Source organism: Daphnia carinata, chromosome 7, assembly GCF_022539665.2.
Source record: "Daphnia carinata strain CSIRO-1 chromosome 7, CSIRO_AGI_Dcar_HiC_V3, whole genome shotgun sequence".
Classification (NCBI taxonomy): Eukaryota; Metazoa; Arthropoda; class Branchiopoda; order Diplostraca; family Daphniidae; genus Daphnia; species Daphnia carinata.
Genome location: NC_081337.1, coordinates 3958061 through 3978214, shown reverse-complemented (window position 1 = coordinate 3978214; position 20154 = coordinate 3958061). Strand labels below are relative to the sequence as shown.

At 40.6% G+C, this 20154-nt stretch overlaps 3 protein-coding genes and 1 non-coding gene across 5 annotated transcripts in view; 3 read left to right on the top strand and 1 right to left on the bottom strand.

Moving 5' to 3' along the window:
* LOC130695621 (uncharacterized) overlaps positions 1-20154 on the top strand; it is a 75091-nt gene that overhangs the window by 11490 nt on the left and 43447 nt on the right. The window lies entirely within an intron of this gene.
* LOC130695636 (corepressor interacting with RBPJ 1-like) overlaps positions 1-20154 on the top strand; it is a 101065-nt gene that overhangs the window by 61357 nt on the left and 19554 nt on the right. The gene's annotated exons all lie outside the window — the stretch shown is intronic.
* Positions 137-5423, bottom strand: LOC130695624 (protein gooseberry-like). The gene is made up of 6 exons (XM_057518787.1): positions 5104-5423; positions 4479-4831; positions 4238-4409; positions 1553-1758; positions 981-1179; positions 137-911 (listed from the first exon to the last, which is right to left on the bottom strand). Exons 1-6 carry the CDS (start codon positions 5174-5176, stop codon positions 343-345), a joined length of 1572 nt encoding a protein of 523 aa, XP_057374770.1. The 5' UTR covers positions 5177-5423; the 3' UTR covers positions 137-342.
* Trnar-ucg (transfer RNA arginine (anticodon UCG)) lies at positions 9110-9182 on the top strand. Its single transcript has one exon. It is a non-coding gene; the product is annotated as a tRNA-Arg (tRNA).

Below are 20154 nucleotides of genomic sequence, written 5' to 3'. Positions count from 1 at the left end.
AATTTCATTATTTACATTATCTATGCCATTATTATAAAAAGTCGAATTATTTTGGCAAATAAGACTTGCCATAAAAAGTACTGTATTTCGCTGAAAATGTAAAAAAAAAAGAAAGAATGAGATAAGATTAAAAAACGTAAAAGGCATTGTTATGTTTTAGCACTGGAACATTAAAAAAACCCGATGAACTAGTAAGTTGTTTGATAAGGTGATATCATATTTAAGGCATTCGTAAATATGTAGATCAAGTAGTTACGTTTGAATGGTTATGAGCGTCATTCCTGAGATTTGTTCAAAATCCCGCTCTTTCATTTTCGAAATATCAAACTTAAATTTTTATTTTTAGTAAAATCCGAATGAGGCTGCCGCACCGCTGGTTCCTTTCGCTAAATTATAGTTTCGATATGCCACGGCGGCTGCGGCAGCGGAACCCACAACGGCCGGATTGTGATGATGGTGGCCGTACGAGAAGGAGGCCGACGCAGCTTTGCCAACATCACCGTAGCCCTGATGATGGTGGTGATGGCCCATAAACATTTCGCCGGTAGCAATGCCATTGTAGTTGTCGAATCCGTTAAACGAAGAAGAGGCCGAAGGCCAGCATGGCATTTCGTTTCCGATGGCATTCGAGCCGCTTCCGGCTCCACCCGATTTCACCGCATTCCAGCCCGTTTCGCTGAGTGTAGATGGCAAATGGTGATGCGGATGCGATGGATACTCAACACCAACCGACGATACGGAAGCAGAAGTCGGAGTGTAATTGCTCAGTCCGCCGCTTGGCGTAACTGCGGTAGCGAATAATTGTCCGAAAGATTCAGCTGGATTGAAAGCCGAACTGGCCACACCTCCGGCATTGGTCGATTGCGGAAACAGGAAGTTACTGCCACTCGTGCGATCCGGCCAACAGCGATCTAACATTCCGCGAAAGGATTAGATTTCATTTTCTCAGTTGTTTGATAAGATATTGTTGAAGTGTTTACCTGACATGGTTCCACCCGATTCGGATGTAGCTGCATTATATTGGCTGGAAGCAGCAGCCGGTTGGCTCTGGTAAGGCAGACTTAGGGAGCCTATACTCGATCCCGATGACTGTCCGACTCCTCCTCCTGAATTGGGATGTTGATGTTGCGACGTTCCCATATGTTTACGCCACCTAGCCCGCCTGTTGCTGAACCACACCTGAGAATTTCAAAAGACTTGCCTTTAGTCAAAGAGGAACAGAATTGAGTCTCTTTTTCTTGCAATTACACGGGAACACATTTGTTTATTTTAGGAACTCTTTTTACTCATTCTCCCGAGCCATTTCGTTTTGCGAGCACAGTGTTCACCTTCTGTTTGCTGTCAACATGACGTACGACATGCTTACCACATATGCCGCCGTTAAGTTGCACTGCCTCCCCCCCCCCCCCCCCCCCCCAAAAAAAAAAAAAAAAAGAACATTTTGTTAATCATTTCTAGGTTCTTCTTTCTTTTTTAAATGGGGCTATCTTTTAAAAGGAAAAGGAAATGTCCGGGAAGAGGAGAAGATTTTCGAAATATTTTTATAAGATACCTGAACTCTGGCTTCCGTTAAACGAGTCTTCTGAGCCAGTTCTTCTCTTGTGTAGACATCCGGATATTGCGATCGCTCGAATGCTCGTTCCAGCTCTTCCAGCTGGTCGGCACTAAAGGTGGTCCGCGATCGGCGCTGTTTCCGCTTAAGCGCAATGCCAGGCTCCGATTCGATATCCGATGAATCTTCATCTTCGCTCGACCGGCCTAGAGAATAATACAGCCCCGAAATACAAATGAGGAACAATGGGAAAGATCCAATAATAACGCAATTCTAACTAAGGAATTTCGATTCTTTTCTTTTTTTTTTACGTAAATAAACATCCGTGACGTAGATACAATCAACCGTAACATTCCTAAACAAAAAATCCCAAAAATAGAGAACCCGGAACAAAAAAAAAATTCCTTTTGGGATTAAGATAAAAGTCGTTTAATAAACATGTGGATGATTGAATCAAATGGCGTCTTGTGTACCCGATGTTGCTTATACATTCCATTACGCAGAGAAAGAGAAACAGGGAAGTGATTGTAAAGAAAAAAAGAGCGAAGGAAAAAGAATATTTCTTCATAAATACGTACAGTATGCTGTGCGAAAGAAAACTAATAAACAACGTTTTCTTTCTGGTAGGTCTTTGTCGGCGTGTCTTGACGCGGCGCCCGACGATGTCACTTCATTTCCACACGTCATTGAAAAGAACCTCATCACTCTTGGAGCGCAGCCCCTCTTTTGATACGAGCGGTAAATACGTCATATTTCCAAATCACTGATTCTTTCTATCTTTTTTTTTTCCCTTCTCTCTTTCTTATTGCTGTGTGTCCCATTTATTCAAATTTTTCTTCTCATTCCCCCTTTTTTTTTTTTTACAAGAAAATAGTCCCTCCTCAGCACAGATGGCGCTCCGCTGTTCTTTTCCACGGGGGGTATATACATCTCTACGTGCGTACACACACACATACTCACGTATATATGTATACACACCTTTGGCGTGAAGAAGGGGAAGACGAAAAGAAAAAAAGCCGTGTGTGGTCGGACGAGGCGCGTGATTAATGAACGCCGGATTCCCGCCGACAAGGAGGAACCCCCCGAGTGCGGCGAGCCACCCGATCTTAGCGCACATCCCGCGCCCTCCATAGGGATCCTAACCCCCCAGCTTTTGCGTGGTACGCTCAGTCGTATCGATATGTTTTTGTTTTTTTTTGAAAATTCAGAATCTCACACATAAGTTTGGATGTAATAGAAAGAAATGTTATCAATCGATATATATTTCTATCTCAAACGGGTTCTCCGGATTGTCTGGCGCAAAACCGTCTGAGCTTTCTATGCATATACCTGTAGAGAAATGCAGCACTATCCCAACGAAACCTTACCACCCAAGGCGGGTCGTGCGCTATAGGTGTTAGACGGTCGCGATCTGCATTGCAAATTAGATCTCGAAATATATATTTATATTTTTTTAAGAGCGAAAAGTTCTGTTGCTTCAGTATTTTCAATTTCTAACGATCAGTTCCAAATCGTGTTTTCAATACTAGTAGCCGTTAACGTTCTCTTTTTGCGGGTCTATACCAACGGATTAATTCCGCTAATCCTTTTGATTATTCAAAAGTCATGGCAAAAGAACGAAAAAAAGAAAAACGATAAAAACTTCGGAATCTTCGGGGAACGTATAAAGAATAAATCAACTGCCATCATTTTCCCTTATTTCAGTTTCGCTAAATGTTTCTCTCTTTCTCGCTGTTACACGAGTGTGTTTTTTTTTATATTTGAAATGCCGATGTTTTACCTTGCGTGCGTGTACACTCCTTTTCCCCCCTCTGGTGATTACGATTCAAAAACGAGCGTAACAGGCCGACGAACACGTCGCCGTCGTATCTAACACTCATTTCGCCCGAGTAATACACGAACGATGGCTACCGCTTCTCATGTAAAACTTGTATTATGCATCTTCCCACCTCTATTTTTTTTTTGCTGTTTAAACACGAACGAAAAAAAAAGGTGGTACGTGGATACACAACACATTTTTTTTTTAGAGGCATTCACCCGCTATCAAAAAAAAAAAAATGTTTCTTTTCGTGCTCGGATGACATCGTGTACTGAAAAGCAAGACAGCAAAAAAAAAAAAAAAAAAAAAAAAAAAAATGATCGGAGTCGGAAGATGACAAACATCTTCCGACGCTGACCTTTGATGTCAAGGTGTCACTCTTTTTTCGATATATAAAAAGGCTAGGCGCAAAAGGTAAAAATTTCAAGGAATGAAAAGGTCGAAAGCCAGTTTTGATGTAACACCTTTGTTCGACCGTTTTTTTTTTCTTTTGCGTTCTCACAGGGCGCCTTTCGTACGAGATAAATGAATATGAGTATATTCAATTGGTAAATCCGATTAAGTCGTTGAAGGGCACGCTGGCCGAATGTGGTGCCATAACAGCGTTTGATTCATTTGTGCTTGTCAGGTATTAATCTTAAAGAGCCTTTGATGTATAGTAAATACGTAAAATGTATAAAGCGATGCACTTTAATGTTGCAGAGCCTAATTTGATTTGCTTTTTTTTTTTCTAACGATTGGCTGACCTTGTCACACCCGATTTTATTGAATGAGAAGCAAGACTTAGTTTGCTATTCTCGCAGAGTTTTAATGACTAGACTATTTTCAATAAAAAAAAAGAATACAATTGTAAGTAATTTGCATACCTGCTAATATACCGTTGATGGTGTGATCGTGTTGTGGACGGTGAGGATCGACGCTGATTCCATCTAGGCTACTGCCGCAATCATCGCTGCCGTGGCCTTCGCCGCGAGGCCCGCGCAACAGTCGGCTGATGGACGAGACGGACGGTGCGGATGTTTTATCGCATATTCCATCCTTGATCGCAAATGAAATACTTTAAACTTAACTCACGTTGATGGGGAAATTTTTTTTGAAATACTATACTTTGATGAGACGATCGCGAATTTCCCATGAAAAGATGTTGGGATTGTCCCGTCGGTAGTCGTCCATTTTGCGTTCAACTTCATTGCTTCCGCCGGCCGGTGTGGTGCTTCCAGAAGATCCTGACGAACTGCTTTTGGGTCTCGTTCCACCCAAGACTCCGGCGCGGATGCTGCCCGTCTCTTGGTAGCGGTTGAGGATCTTGGAGACGCAGCCGTGGGAGACGCGCAATTGTCGCGAGATGACGCACGGACGGACTCCGGCCGCCGCCAGTTCGACGATCTTCAAGCGGATGTGGTTGGGCAACGGCCGGCCGTTGATAAAGACACCGCCCAGTTGGTTAACACGTCCCTGGCCTTTTCATGAGTAAAAATTAAATTATAGGCTTATTTAATATCATTAAATTGCGGAATGTTTTCTTCGTTTCCAATAGCTCCGCATGTTTTAAAATGTGAAAGTGAAATCATAGGAATTTCTATACATTAAAACTTTCATGCGGATATACATATTTCCAATGTTTTAATAGACCAATTAAAGTATGATTTGTACTACTTTACTCAAATTGATGTGAACAGTGAAAGCGGATCCAGTATAAAATAGAAATAGGGGTCAGCGCGATCCAGCCTACCTTGGAAAGGATAGCCGCCAAGTAGAGGACGAATTCCGAGTGGGTTCGTCATGGCAAGGCTATTCGATGTCATCGGCTACACACTCTGAAAACTGCTGCACACACTCAGACGTAAAACACTGCAGTTGTTGATTTTATTTGTTGTTTAAAAAAAAATATATAATAATAATCCGTTGTGGGGTTCAACTACTCCGGGTCGGAATGTTTGAAAATGTCGATAGGGTCAAACAGTTCAAAAACTATATCCAAATGAATTTGTTGTTTTTCTTTTTCTTTTTTTACTAAACTGTTGGACCTGAGTTGGTCTTCTTGCTGCTTAACCGATGATTGGACTGACACTGAAGCGCGATCGACGGTCACCGACATGACATCACCCTATTGTTATCGCAGCCGGCACAAGTCGCTTTCAAACGTGTAGAAAGCGGCGAGAGATGTAGGCAAAAAATAAAATAAAATAAAATAAAAAGGGAATAGAAAAGAGGGAAAAAAAAAGTGACGGTGGATTATTTGTTTCCAAAACCGGCCGTCGCCAATCAGGAAGGAAAAGGGGCGGTCGCTTCTGCTGTTCCATGGGAGGAGTTCTTGTGGGTCTTATGATCGATGGTAATCGTTCGGATGCCATCGATGCTTTCGTACGATTCGGGGTGCGTGTCGCTCCAGCTGGGTGGTCGTGTACATTTTCCATGTACATACAAATGGCTTGTTACATGTGCGGAGGGAAAGGAGACGAGAGAGCGCGTGCTTTACCTTCGCTCGGCACAGCTGGGGTGATGATGGGAGCCCCGCCTTCTTCCTCCCGCCCGATTGGCTGGCGGCGACGTCTCTTTCTGATCCCGCCTTTGAATTTTGTTCTCCCGCGACGAGCGCCGTCTTTTTTTTTCACCTCCTCCATCCTCATGCATATATTTATATTGATATGTATCAATAACGGGTCTTCCACAGAGAAAGGTGTGCCCAGCATGCCTGCGTGATCACGCCCAGTCTGAGATTTTTTATGCCACATCACAGTATTTTTTTTAAATTTATTTATTTTTTTTTATTATTGTGTGTATACGTGTTTCACGTGTGTATTGCTCGGCCTTAGTACGCATCGTTGTCCTCGTTTTTATTTGAGGTGAAAGATTATTTTTATTAGACGCATAGGCGATTTAACAGCGATCATATTTGATTGGCTCGTTCGTAGGAAATTGGTTCGAAATTATTGGTTCGTGCACGTAACGTGCCACGTGAAAAATGAGCCTCTCTCAGTAACAGAAATAAAAATCTGAAATCGAACAAAGAATACTTTGAAACGTACCACTACATAAAACGTGACGTTAAATTCTAAGCAAATTTTCACACGAAAAAATGTTCAAGAGGAAAACAGTCAACGCCTTGCAATAATCCAAAAATGACCCATTCATTTTCGACTGTTAGAAAGAGTTTTCTCAAAATCGCTCGTCACAGCATTTACATTTATACGCAGACGTTATTCCACTGCGATATAAACTCCAAGGCTGTCTCTAATATATAATTCATACATCTTCGCAGACGACGATATAAGTTACATTATTGAGCGGACATCGTTATAGTCAATAACAGAACTCTCTGCAAGTTTGAAATCGCCTTTAAAAATGATTTTTTCCAAAGATATAACATCGATCGTCAGAATTCCTTAACTCGGAATTACCATACGTATATACATGTACTTATACTTAAACATAACCCTTTTCCTCCGATGATGCTGCATTGCCTCTTATATTTCGGTAACAGATGCGTTTTCGTACCGTGTGATGGCCCACGAAGGTGTTGGCATCCGACACCTTTGCTCTCTCTCTTTCTCCGTTTTCACTATGTACGTATATTTTTCTTTTTGTATATACATCAACAGGTAGATGTATATACGTATATATGTTATATACAGCACCGGTGGATACGAGTCCAGCCCACTCGCTGAGATTTCCCTAATAGAAATAACGGCAGGTGGGCCAAACCACCCGGACAAGTCCCCGTGTGTTTTTCTTTATTTTTTTTTTATTCTCCCCTTTCTTTATTTTTTTTTTCTCTTCTCGACACCTTCAAACGGGACCGCCAGCTCTACGGAAAATTCACTTCCAAACGTGTGATGTGTGAGAAAAAAATATGTACGCCGACTTGGATGCCATCTGCAGGATTTATAGCCTGCACTAGTGGTCCATCAGCATCTCCCATTTTAGATTGTCCAGCAATAAGTTTTAAACGACAAAGGACGGATCGTTAGAAACACAACCGAGTGTCTAAACATGATGCTAAAACATTGTGATTCAATGATATTAATCTGCTCGTAAAACCTGGGTTTTCAAACCTTGGTAAAAATTCAATTGCAAGGAATCGGTCAAAAACAGCAATTTCTTGAGTCTTGAGTTCTTGAGAAAATAGACCATGGATCGTGTAGTAATACGTTTGATGTACGTGCTGTGTTAAGAATAAATGAAGGTTGAACGGGTGGCCGTGGGTGCTGTGATGAAGTCGATAAATCACGGGTGAGTGCTGTCGAGCGCGGACAGGTGCTTCGTGCCATTATTACGAAAAAAGCACACAGGTGGTGGTGGTTGGCGGCAACTGTTGAAGTTCTGTGGCAGGTAGCAATTACATCGTTTTCTTTTTCTTTTTCTTGGGCCGCCCGGGAACTCGTAGAGCAAAAGGTAACACGTACAAAAGATCCGACTAAACAGACATCCACCACCGGCCAACGCAAAGCTAACACAAACCCTCCTCAGCATCTTCACTGGGTTCTGTAATTTACTTGTATGTATTTACACGTCCTCCGCTTATATACGGTGTGCATATGCAACTCTGTTGATGAACGAAGAAGGAAGTCATGTTTCTTTTTATTCTGTCACGTCTTTCATCTGTGCATGTATGGCTCCATATTCTTTGTGTGTTCTACACTGCAGCTGTTGCAATAAAACGAGAACGTTACATGACGTTCTATTTTAGAACTTCGATGGAGAACGTCTAAGAAAAATGTACTAACAGATTGGCCAGTTCAAAAAAGATCACGAATAAAAAAATGTGAATTCAAAAACGGAACTTATTTTGTGACGTGAAGATATCGGTCGATTGCGTTTCATTGAGAACGTGGACTTGAATAAAAATCCTAATTCACACGTTCACAACCAGAAGTTGGTGAACGCATGAAAATCAATTACGAAGGATTTGTGTGTGTGTCTTGTGTTTACACAGCAGATGGTTAAAGATAACGAACGCAACATAGCCCCCTCTTTTCAAGAAAAAGAAAGTGTCTTCGTTATTGTTGAAAACTAGTCATAGAAAATAACCGCTGTGAGTTAAAACTCTTGGGATTCCATTTAATAATAGACCAGCTTGTCTTGAAGGGCTTCCAGCTAAAAAATCACCAATCAAACTATGGAGCACGGTCGTAATGTTATCCTGAAGTCTATACTGTACAACCTTTTTGTATGAGAAAAGGCAATCCAGCGTTGGATACAAGTGGACAATGGAACCACCAACGAAGTGGCCGCTTTACCCCTTAAGAAAAACCAAGCTTGCGTCACATTTAAGCTTTATGTACACCCAGGACTTGGAACGTAATCCAAGAACCTTGACGGTGAGTGTGAAATATACGGCACTACACCGATTGAGGAAGCAATACAGATGGCTCGTGCTGAGCGAGCATATGCTTCTAACGAATTTTACAAAGACGATCTGGTTCCTTCGACCATTCTTTCTTCACGCCTCGTTGTGGACGCGGTCACTATTTAGCCCCATTAAGCCTGTATCATCCAGTCTGTGAAGACTGCACATATAAAAATTGATATTGTATTCCTTTTTCACTAGTGAACTATGTATTACTCATACATGGCAAGGAAATCAAAAATTTTCATATGAAATATTTAATAGAATATCGTAAATTTTCCTTAACTTTAATTTAAGTTATTTGTATATTTACCCTGCACTTCCATCGTTATACTATACTCCTAAAATTTAAACAGAATATAAAGCAAGGATTTACACAACATGATACGACCATGTGGCCTAATGGATAAGGCGTCGGACTTCGGATCCGAAGATTGCAAGTTCGAGTCTTGTCATGGTCGAATGTATTTTTTGCTTTTTTCCCCTCTTTTCTTATTTCGCATGGTAAAACTATTTATCTACATTATTTTTCATGCAAGCACTAAAGTTAATGCTACAAACCAATCGGCTAAGCCTCTAGCCTTTTGATGCAATCAACACACACGCGTACCGCTTGACCGAGCTGGACTGGGGTTGGACCTACATTGAATAAACATAAACTCGGCATTAGAAAGCGTGACAGAAAGGTAAATACCAAACTATCCTACGCAGACCCGAGTTGGTTCGTTTACTTTGTTCCTTTCTACAATAAAAATCATGATTGAGTGATCATTGGCTGTACGTCAAAAAAAGAAAGTTCTCTAATTCTGATGCAGAGAACGTTGTATAAACGCACCGTCCTCGTTTGTTACTGGCAACGCATTTAGTTTGTTCGCTATTTTCCAACTTGTTTGTCACAATTATGTTATAGATTGAAACCTTTTTAATACCACTGTTCCTTCAGCAGTTAGCCTTCGTGTGCAATGACGTCTGCTTGTGCCACGCCCTTGTTATAATATGACGGTGCAAATGCCTTTCCCTTTGTTATTCGTGATACCTATAGAAAATGTTCTTTCACATTACATTATATCTTTAAAATAAACGCCAAGAGATTCAATGAATTTTATACATAGCAAAAAAAAAAAAATCGTTGGTGGACACGTGAACAAGTTTGTTACTCGGAAGTGACTTCTCCCAGCAGGAAGTAGTTTCATCAGTTCGAAACCAAGATAAAAGCCTGTACATAAAATGGGCAGGAAACGTTGACCGCGAGAGCAAATAGATTGTTTCTATCCCTCTATACTCCCCCTCGTCTCTATTGTACAGTAGAAAATTGGCAATCATCTACCCAGCAGCAGCGAGTGGCCGAAAGAGAGGTTATAAACCTGTCCAACCTTCTTGTAAAAATTATTGCACCGCCATCCAAAGTGCAATAAAAATGAACTACTAAAAACTAGTCCATCTGCAAAAAAAAAAAAACGTTAGAAGAGGGAGCAAATATAAGTCAGGCAGTTAAATTAAAAGCAAAAAAATAGAGAACTCTATATCCGTTGGGGCTGTTTGAGAGATGGTCGGGTGATAAATCGATCGAGGCCGTCCAGCAATAAATACGAGCCCAATGTGTGTGAAATTCAGTAGGCCAAAAAAAAAGGTGAAGAACATGGTGGAAAAAGTCATCTGTTGTCTTGATGAATTAATGGAAATTGAAGATCAGTGTAGCGTGGTGCTACTCGTCTATATGACAAGGGGTGAAGACATGCCTATAGAGAAACCCGGCAATTAACCAGATCATTGAGCTGATGCGTCTTTGATGGATCGTCGCTGCGCATCATCATAAGTTCGATTCTTTTGAAAACGTCAACGTGGGATTTCTCTTTTCTAAATAAAAAAAAAATGTTACTTTTTGTATATCGGCGTGATGGTACAGCGGTCTCTCTTTCTCATGCTGCACAAGAGACGATTTGAATAGAAGCATATAGGAATGATATTGGCATAGGGCTATATGGAGGCCCAGGCTGACATGGTGGGCCTTGGCCAGGGTATCCCTGGGAAAACGGTCGTTTTAAGCCTGGCCTTTTATTTTTTCTGACCTGTCTGTTTCCTCAAAAGCATCAAGGTATTTTCTTTTCTTTTCCCTATTTTCTCTCTAGCGCTTTCAATTATCGCTTTACGAGAGAAAAAGGGAAAAAAATATAACTATTAATGGTTTTTCCGGAGGGGATTTTTTGTACGTGTTCAATTGCAGGTCCATTGTCGTTTTTGAATGCTCTTGAACTGTATACCGCAGCCAGTTGTTTAGGCAGCATTCCACTCGATTGCTAATGTCGTTTTAATGTATACAGACAGTACGTACACTGATGCGTTCTGTTGTAGAAAAACCAATGTAGGTCTATTGCTATTGACAAAAGCAATAGAGAGTGTGAGAACGAGAAGAAGACAGGAGGGGGGGGGGGGTCAGGTGACGAAAGGAGGCGGAGTCCATGACGTTGTAGACCTGCTATAGACGGATGCTGTATTTAAGGGAAATCCGGTCATCCTACAATTTTTTCTTCTCGCTAATTAACATTCCAGTGGAGCCTAACTGCAATCATCAGTAAACATGATGATTTTTCTTTTTTAAGTCCTAATGATGTTCCTACTATTGCTGTACTTGTATATTAGATCCCCCCTCACCTTTTCTATCATTGGGTCTCCTCATCAGACTTTGTCTCGCAGGCGGTCTTCTGTCAACAAGCCGCTCAGCAGGGCCTTTTTGTGTGTGTGTGCTAATGGTGATCGTGTGTGCGTGTGTCCCAATCATCAGCTGAGACGGATGCGTAGTTTATAGCTGTGATTATAACGGGGTCTATCGGGAGAAACCAAAGGGGAACAGACAGGAAAAAAAAAAAGAAACGAATGATACGGTCAATGGATTTTCCTTTTTTTAAATATTAGAAGCAACTGAATCGGAATGCTTGATTGAGTTCAACAGGTACATATATAACACTATTGATTTTTATTTGCTATTATTGCCATGAGAGGAATGTTAACTTTGTCTCAATGGCATGCTCCATTAATGCGTACTATAAAAAGCTCTCCTTTTTTTTTCTTTGTTTGTATCTATAATTAGCAAATGTATACGATTCAAAACCGCCATTTTTTCTTTCCCTTTCCTGGAACCAGCGTTGAACATCCGCATCATGCTGATTGTTCGGGAAAAGAAAAATGCTCATTCCGGGCATTCTTTCTATTTTGTCAGGCATTCCTATTGGCGCTTGCATACATATATACGTGCCTGATCCAACACACACCGACCTGTGGAATAAAAATATTTAAAAAAAAAAGAAAGCTTTTTAAGACTTGGGATATATAGATATGCATAGCTGATAGTAAGTCAAATCAGCCTTGCTGTTTAGTTGGTGTGTGTGGGCGAGAGGTGTTTCACACATAGCGATTCACGGGTGGGCACTCAGCAGTAGGCTGCATTATGTTTTTCTCTTTCTTTTCTTTCGTGATGCATTCAATAAGTCGGTAAGAAAAAAAAAAGAGAGAGAGAAGGGCGCCACCCAGCAGGATGCTTGTTCCATACAGAGAAACTCTCCTCTTTTCTTTTTCTCCATTCGGATCTTTACTGTGAGCGGCATATTTTCCTATAGTCATAAGGAGGGCTAAAGTGACTTAACACGGCGATAGAACAGGTCGACGACATCGCCAGCAGGGGGGCGTGTATATCTCACCCACACCCAGACGAATGTGTTCGGACACACACGGGTTACACACACCGCCCCTGTCACACCATCATACATAGCGCTCGTCATCATCATCGGTGCGGCTATTCTCAACAGCCAATCATCGAGAGAAAACCATTGTACGCGCATTTTTCAACACGTAAATAACAAAACACATGTTTTTCTTCACTCGTTTTCCCCTGCGTTCGTGATTTATAAACGGCGGTTATTTTTCGTTCGTTACTTGCCGTTGAGCATTTAACCCATCAGGAGGAAATAAACATTACACGACGGATATTGTACGTGATTGGCATTTTTTTTTCTTTCGTGAGAAAATGATGAAGCTTAATAGGATATCATTTACAATAGACGCATTTAAGTATCACCATTAATATGCCTTAAATCTTGCGTCAGCCTACGCGGTAGGGCTTATAAGAACTACACATTAAATGGCCGCCTTTCTTCCTTTATCGTTTGAGGATGAAACGGGGCAGAGCACCCCACTGAACTCATCGTTCATATTTAAGAAGAAGAAGAAAAAAAAAGGGCGAAAGAGAATAGGAAGAAAAACAGCCGCCGCTATTTTCTGAATCTTGTTTGCAGCACCCTGCGTTTGTGTGTGTCGGGCCGCCGCCGACCGATGGATCACACCATTGTATAACACATCCGCATTGACTATAATAGCCTATAAAGATAGTTGCCTTCCGTCATCCCCCCTCTCTCTCTCTTTGTAGATAGCCCTCCTTCTATTCAAGTTGCATCGCTCAACCACTTGAGCAAGGCATTTCTTGTGTGTGTATATTAGGGAAATATCTCTGTGTGTATACACAATGTAACGTTATGTTTTGTTGGCTTGTGTAACGATACAATGATCATCGAATAAGTTGGGCCTATCGAGGGCCCACCCAAATCAGCTGACGTCACCCTATTTTCAATGACCCAACGCCCGCGCCCTCTCAATAAAAATAGAATTCAATATACATACCATGTTGAACATAGCTGCGCTCAATCGAACCGTCACTTAACATTAGTTGGTATTTTTATTTTATTTTGCCCCCGCTGATCGATTTCGCTACTATTGTAGTTTATTTTTTTTTACATTTTTAGACTCGTCATGTATATTATACGTTTGGTTGTTCTCTAACGTTGCCAGCGTTCCGACGGCTGTTTGAGATTGCGGCCTTTAGTTTTTTGAACAGCTGTTTCCTGCGTTCGAAGATGCGCAGTTGACACTAAGTCGAGTATAACGGCCTCTGTACATATAATGGACTTTAGTCATAAAAGTAGATTAGCCCATGGTAGTACAGTACGTTCAAATGGCGAAGTAAAAATGCCACTAGAAGACATCGTAAATGTTCGGATCAAACTCTTTTTTTTTCTTTTTAATATTCTTATATGTATTCCTGTTGAAATACTATTAAATACAATGAATAAATCAAAACGGTTTTCTCCCAGTGAGAGCTACAATATTTTTAGCTCGTTATCTGGCCTGCTGGTAGACCGGAGGTTGACGTATAGGGTCACACGCCATATCCATCAGCTCTATACGTTAAGGCAACGTATCCAATCATCAGACAACATAGAACTACCTTTCGTATAAAGACTTTTCATCATTCGATCTGTGCCACCGTCACCACCCCTTCGATAAGACAAAAAAAAAATATATTAAATGAGATGAACATCTTTCTATATCCCTCCCTTAAACGTCCGGCTTCTCTCTTATTTTTGCTCGTCCTTTATCCAAATTTTTGTACGAGGGCTAGCGAAGAGTCCGATCCATCTATACCGGCTTTCAACGAGGTCTCCCCCCCCCCCCCCTTCGCTTGAATGAAAACGGCGAAAAGGCTTCACGGGTGCCAAGTCGAGCAGCCGATAGAAGAAAAAACTCTTAATCGATTCGATCCTTGCAGATGTTGACGAACCGAGTCCCCCCTCTCTTTCTGATACATAGATCCATAGCAAGTACGTAGACTGTAAGAGAGAAGCGTCCATTTAGAAAAAATCTGTTTCTATTCTTGTCGGACTATAACGACCAACGAACGTTAACTTTCTATTTTAGTACGATCAACTATAAATTCAATGCAAAGTAAAAGGGGAAAAATGTCGGATGAAATCAATAAATTACGTGATCGAAACGAAATTTACAGTAAATAATAAATAACAGTGAATGGATTGATGGAGGACTATCGAAGTTCTGCAATTTGGATCTGCTTATCTGTTTGTACCGCATTTATTTAAACCGAGATTGAATGGATTCAGGCCTCTCTTGAATTTGCTAAAGTGTTTTTGGAAATTAGCGCGTGAAAAATTTAACGAGACGTGTCACGAAAATATCAACAACGGTCTCTCCACTGTTAATCACGCCATACACAATGGCGGCTTGATTGGGGATGTCGGGACGGACGTCCGTTTCGCTTGTGTCGTTGCAGCATCACAACGCGTATATACATACACGCGCAACCCCCTATATTTGATTGCAACACCACAAGACGAATCGATCAGCCAAACAAACCAATAGCGGCCATGAATTAGCTCGACGGTATACATATATTTTAAAAGAATATATTGAAACATCCACGCGCGCTGAAAAAAAAAAAAAAGATAGAGTAAAGTAAGCGTGTCTAAGATGCGTGCGCCATGGATATACGTATAAGAGAAGCGCGAAGCTGATGATGATGATGATGCCATGACGCGCTCTCTGTACACAAGTTTCTTTCTCTCACTTGGTTCTTCTCTCTTTCTATCTATGCGTGTGACAATTCGATAAGTCGCGGCTGATTTTCCGTCATCAGCACGGCCGCCCGGCAGCAGCAGCAGCAGCCAAAGTAAGTTCTTCGCGGTCAACAAGCCCAGACGAAACGGCGACTCGGACCGGATCCGCTATGCTGACTTCGTTACGCCCCTTTTCTTCACACTTTTCATTTGCCTGCGATCTTCAACTGTGTTGTTGGGTCTTTTATTTTTTTTTAGATTGATATAACACGGACATGGTGATTGTACACCTCTATATTTTCATTCCCTTTTTGTTTGCCTTTCTTTCTTTTTTTTTTTTTAGAGAGGGAGAGATTAATTTTTGTTTGTTTGGGTTTGTATGGTTTCGTGTTCTAGAACACGAAGGGTGGCGTTACTCTGTTTACTCGGCCAATTACGTCGTGTTTATTTTAGTTCTATCTACCTTTTTTTTTTTTTTTTTTTATAAATCGGAGATTTTTCGGGTCTCTTTCGACTTCCTTTTTACATGTACGTAGCTAATTCAGAATGAAAGAATAACCGTGAAACGTGAACATCACTAGCAAAGAACAGGCACGAGTTCATGGTCTTGTTTGGTTGATCAGATACAGTTGAACTTTTTATTTTTAAAATAGTACATGAACTAGGGAAACAAGAGGATGCACTCGTTTTGTTCCTTTTCAAACACAAGAATTTTTCCACGTCTGTTTGAACAATCGATTTAAACACAGTACTAGGACTCCGATTGTCCCCACAATGTCTTGTTAAACATTAACCAATGTTCGTGTCAAATTAAAGACTTGATCGATTGAACTTCAAGTTCATTCTATAATTGATTTCCTGATTATGAGCAAATCGTCGGTTAATGATAGAGCTTTATGCGCTCATAGTTTTCAACACGGGGCATTGTTCACGTGTATGGGCGTTGGTCGCTCCTTTGATTTATTCCGAAACTTGTTGTGATGTTGTTGTTTTTGTTACACGTTTCACAAAAGAATACCCCCGTTAATAGATTTCCTGTTGCAGCCATTTAGTGAGTGGCATGGCTGGTGTTGGGAATAAACAAAAAAAAATATGTTATTTTCAAAAAGAAAAAAAGGGAGAAAGAGGAAGTAATCGAAGCGCGCGTGAAAAACCCCGCCTGTGCTGTGTAATACACATTACAGGCATTCAACAGTTGTAGAGAAACACTCGCTCACATCCATCGTAACGCGCATCGGTTCTGCATGTTACAACGGCTTTCCATATACACTCTACAATACGTTAAAAAACTTCGATGTCCTGGAACACCATAGCTCTTTTTTCATGATATTTTTTCCCCTCCTTGCTTTCAGTTCTTTTTTTTTTTACGTATATACGTCACACGCATACGTACCGTCGATTTGCATAGCATTATGTATGCAACTCGACGATTTTCTTTAGCGGTGAAAAAAAAAAAAAGAAAAAAAAAATCAGTGACAACAACTGTGGACAGGTACCGGATGATTACAAACAAACCGTCATCCATCTTCCGGAGTTAACCGCCGTTGATTTGTAAGCAGAGGTTAAACTCAAAAGGAAAACAAGAAAATATAACATTGGTTTAGGAATTTCACTGTTTAAAGTTAACTACAGCATTTTAATGTGATGCTACGTTGAATGACTCGTATTGAGAATGATTTTAACTATTAATAAAAGTCTTCGTTTAGACCAGCTGCCTTTGTTGATGCGCATTTTGTAGATTTTGATAGAGCCAACAACTGGTTTCCAACCCAAACGATCCAAGTCTTCTAATGTTATTCGCTGGGCCTTAAACCCTCCCTAGAAAAAACAGCAGATGATCATACATATCTTGAATGAGAAAAAAAAAAAAATAAATAACGCACACAGTTTACATAGACGCACAAACGAAAAAAAGCCAAATGTATTTACAACACGGCGGTCTCGTCATGCCACACATATTCTATTGAACAGGGCAAAAAAAAAAAAAAAACTTCACGCCCATTAGTAGAACATGGGGTCTCTCTTCTTCTATACCAGTGATACGAATATAGAAAGTATATATATATCCCCCTCTTTGTGAAATGCTGGTAGACATTCACATATGAAATTTCTTATTCGCCCTGTGTGTGTGCGGCACACGGTGGCCTGTTTTTCGCCATTGTCAAAGCCCATATCTGAAACTCTCGCTGTTTTCATCCGTATATAATATAGGTCTCTTCTTCTTCTTCTTTTATTCTTTGTTTCACCCCTCCCGTTTAACAGCAGTTATGCGGCTACGCTTGTTAACCGGCAGCTGTACCCCGTCCGAGAGTCTTTGTCATTTGATTTCGTATCTATACAATCGTGTGTTAAAAGTTAGCCAAAAAAAAAAAAACGCTTGTTTCCAACTACGAAACGGACCAATAATAGAACAGCAGAGATTTCTTTTTAGAGGCCCATTGGCATGTCCTCCGTTAGTCAGCGACGGCCCACATATCAATAGTCATTCTCTTCATTTCAGCTACGACTTACAGTTTAAATAAGGGAATTTTAACATTCCCAATATCCAATCGTTGGAAGGCATATAAAAGGAACGCGCATAAACGGAAATTGCGTTCCAAAACAATTGGCTATTCCACAAGAAAATGATCGAATTTATTTTTTAAAATATTTTTCAGAGTTTCGACGTCTCCATTCGTTTCGTTTGTTGGTTCCTATAAGGGCCAGAGAGAGAGAGAACGCGGTCATTATTCGAACAACAATCAGTGCAGACATATGTAGATGCCCGTTTTTATATGCACGGCATTTTGTGGAGCTCAAAGTCCGCCGAATATTCATTTTTTTTTTTTTTTTACCTCCTTCTTCTTGTTATTATAATGCAGACGTTTGATAACTGCATTAGCTCGGTTTGAAAAGTGGCAACGACGGCGGCGGCGGCGGTTAATATATACACCGAGTGGTATAAGAAAATGCGGGTGGCCTCTCTCCTTCTCCTTCTCTTCTCTTCTTCTTCTGGCTCCGTCATTAGAGACCTTAATGGATCGGCCCACCCTTTTCACACAGGTGGGACTCGTCCATCTTTCGATTTTCTTTTTCTTTGGCTTTTATTTTATTTTTTTGTTGTATATAACCTCTCGGCGCGCTGTTTCTCGACGGGCCAATGATGACGATGACCTCCCACCAATTAATTAAGACATTCTCCCCTAATTTGTGTTGTTTGTGGCCGACTATTTACGTCGGACAGCTCGGGCTAGTTTGTTGTGTCGTTAAAAAAAATAAAAAAAAATAAAGACGACGGTGCTTTGTGCGTCCTCAATATACGGCCCCTATCTTATATATATATATATATATGTACACTGGATTAGATTTCCGAATACATTTTTTAAAGCCCTTGTTTGCGGGTGTCTCTCTCTCTCTGCATGCCGCTTGCCTATATAAATATGTACGTGTACCTCATTGTGTCTCAAAATGCTTTATAGCTGCCGTGTAAAACGAGTATTATCATAGCATTACTTCATTAAACATAGATTTTTGCATTTTTTGTTCATTTTGAAATTTTTACGTTGCGTCTTTTGTGTTTGAAAAAAAAAATAAAAAAATACGTAACTGTTTCCCTGAACGCATAAGCTTCACTTCATCATTTCGCGTTGCCAAGTGTGTTGATGACGTCAGTTCTTTTCGGTGTGAATGAAGGTACAGGTTTGTTGTTTTTTTTTGTTGACGAACGCGTCATATTGCAGTTTTTTCCTCGTTTTATTTATAAAAAAAAAAAATGATTAAGAGAGTGTAACATCGGTTGGGTTTGCGGTCACGCCATTCTTGCCAGATGGGTCCCACTTCGGTGTGTCTTGTCGTGTGGTGTACTCACGATATCCCAACGGGCATTGGCTTTTGATGAATGCAAAAACAAAAAAAAAAATGCTCAACGTTCAAGTCGAAATGATTCATTACAACATGAGATAGTCTTCTCATTTGGTTTTGATTTAGAGACGAATGTAAAACGTGCGCAGTTCGACGTCGATGTTGAATGAATTTAACCTAGTCGCATCGTTTTCTCTACAATCAATGTGTTCGACCTATAACTAAATGTTGGGGGAATGAATAGAACAAGCAAGGATTTCTGTCATCTTCAAGAATGTCCGTCAAATGTGTTGAAGATGACATGTTTTTAAACATCAAGTTTCTCTTAAAAAGCACCGGTTCAAAGTTCAATGACTTTTTGTTGTATAGGCCTGTGAGATATTTGCCATCCATTTCTCTTCTTCTTTGGCGATTGTTATAAAAGAAAAAGAAAACTGCGGAATTAAAAAAAAAAAAAAAAGAAGCGCACATACTCAAAGAACGAGTCCTTCAAATTGAACAATGAAACTGCTTCTTGACGGGTCAGGTATATTGGTCCACATGATCTTGTATGTACAACCATTTTGAAAAATTTTAAACACATAGTGAACCCTATAAAGACGAGTCCGCCCTAAAAAAACCTTTTGGCTCCGACAGCTTCAATTTGCTATTCTTTTTAATAGTGGCTCAACTACAACACTCAAGCGGCCAGTCACCTACGCGAAGATTAGTGAGAAGTAATCTTTCCAAGCGGTTCACCGGTCCCTGCGGTGTATAGAAGGAATTATATTCGAATTTTTTTTTTGTTTGTTCCCAAAGAGATCGTTTCGTTCTTTAATCTGCTTGATGATGAACACCCACACCGACGACCCGCTAAATCCTGTAGTCGAAAGTCAATCCACTTTGGTCCATGTTTACTATATCTTTTGAGGGGGTTAACAATGTCCCAGACTTCTTGGCGCTCGCCATTGTACTCCGAGACTCTATATGGCCATTGTATAGTTCCAGTTTCTTCTAATAAAATAGTGGGTGTTTTGAACGGACAGAACGAATGAAAGAGATGGGAGCAAGGCGATCGCTGCAGTCCTATAGATTGTGACCGTGTCTTTGTTTAACCGCAATTGAATCTGTTTTGGTAAGTAGATTGCAAAACGAGGACGATCTCAAACTAGGCCTGTGTTTTCATGAAGTGTAAATGCAAAGAAAAAAGATGATT

What these genes read in the sequence shown, in the direction of transcription:
- LOC130695624 (XM_057518787.1), bottom strand. Translation starts at nt 5,176, where the DNA reads ATGACATCGAATAGCCTTGCCATGACGAACCCACTCGGAATTCGTCCT. An exon ending in TAACGGAAGCCAGAGTTCAG is followed by an intron (nt 1,180 to 1,552) that starts GTATCTTATAAA and finishes TGAAATTCTCAG; the next exon opens with GTGTGGTTCAGCAACAGGCG. An exon ending in ATCGGGTGGAACCATGTCAG is followed by an intron (nt 912 to 980) that starts GTAAACACTTCA and finishes GCGGAATGTTAG; the next exon opens with ATCGCTGTTGGCCGGATCGC.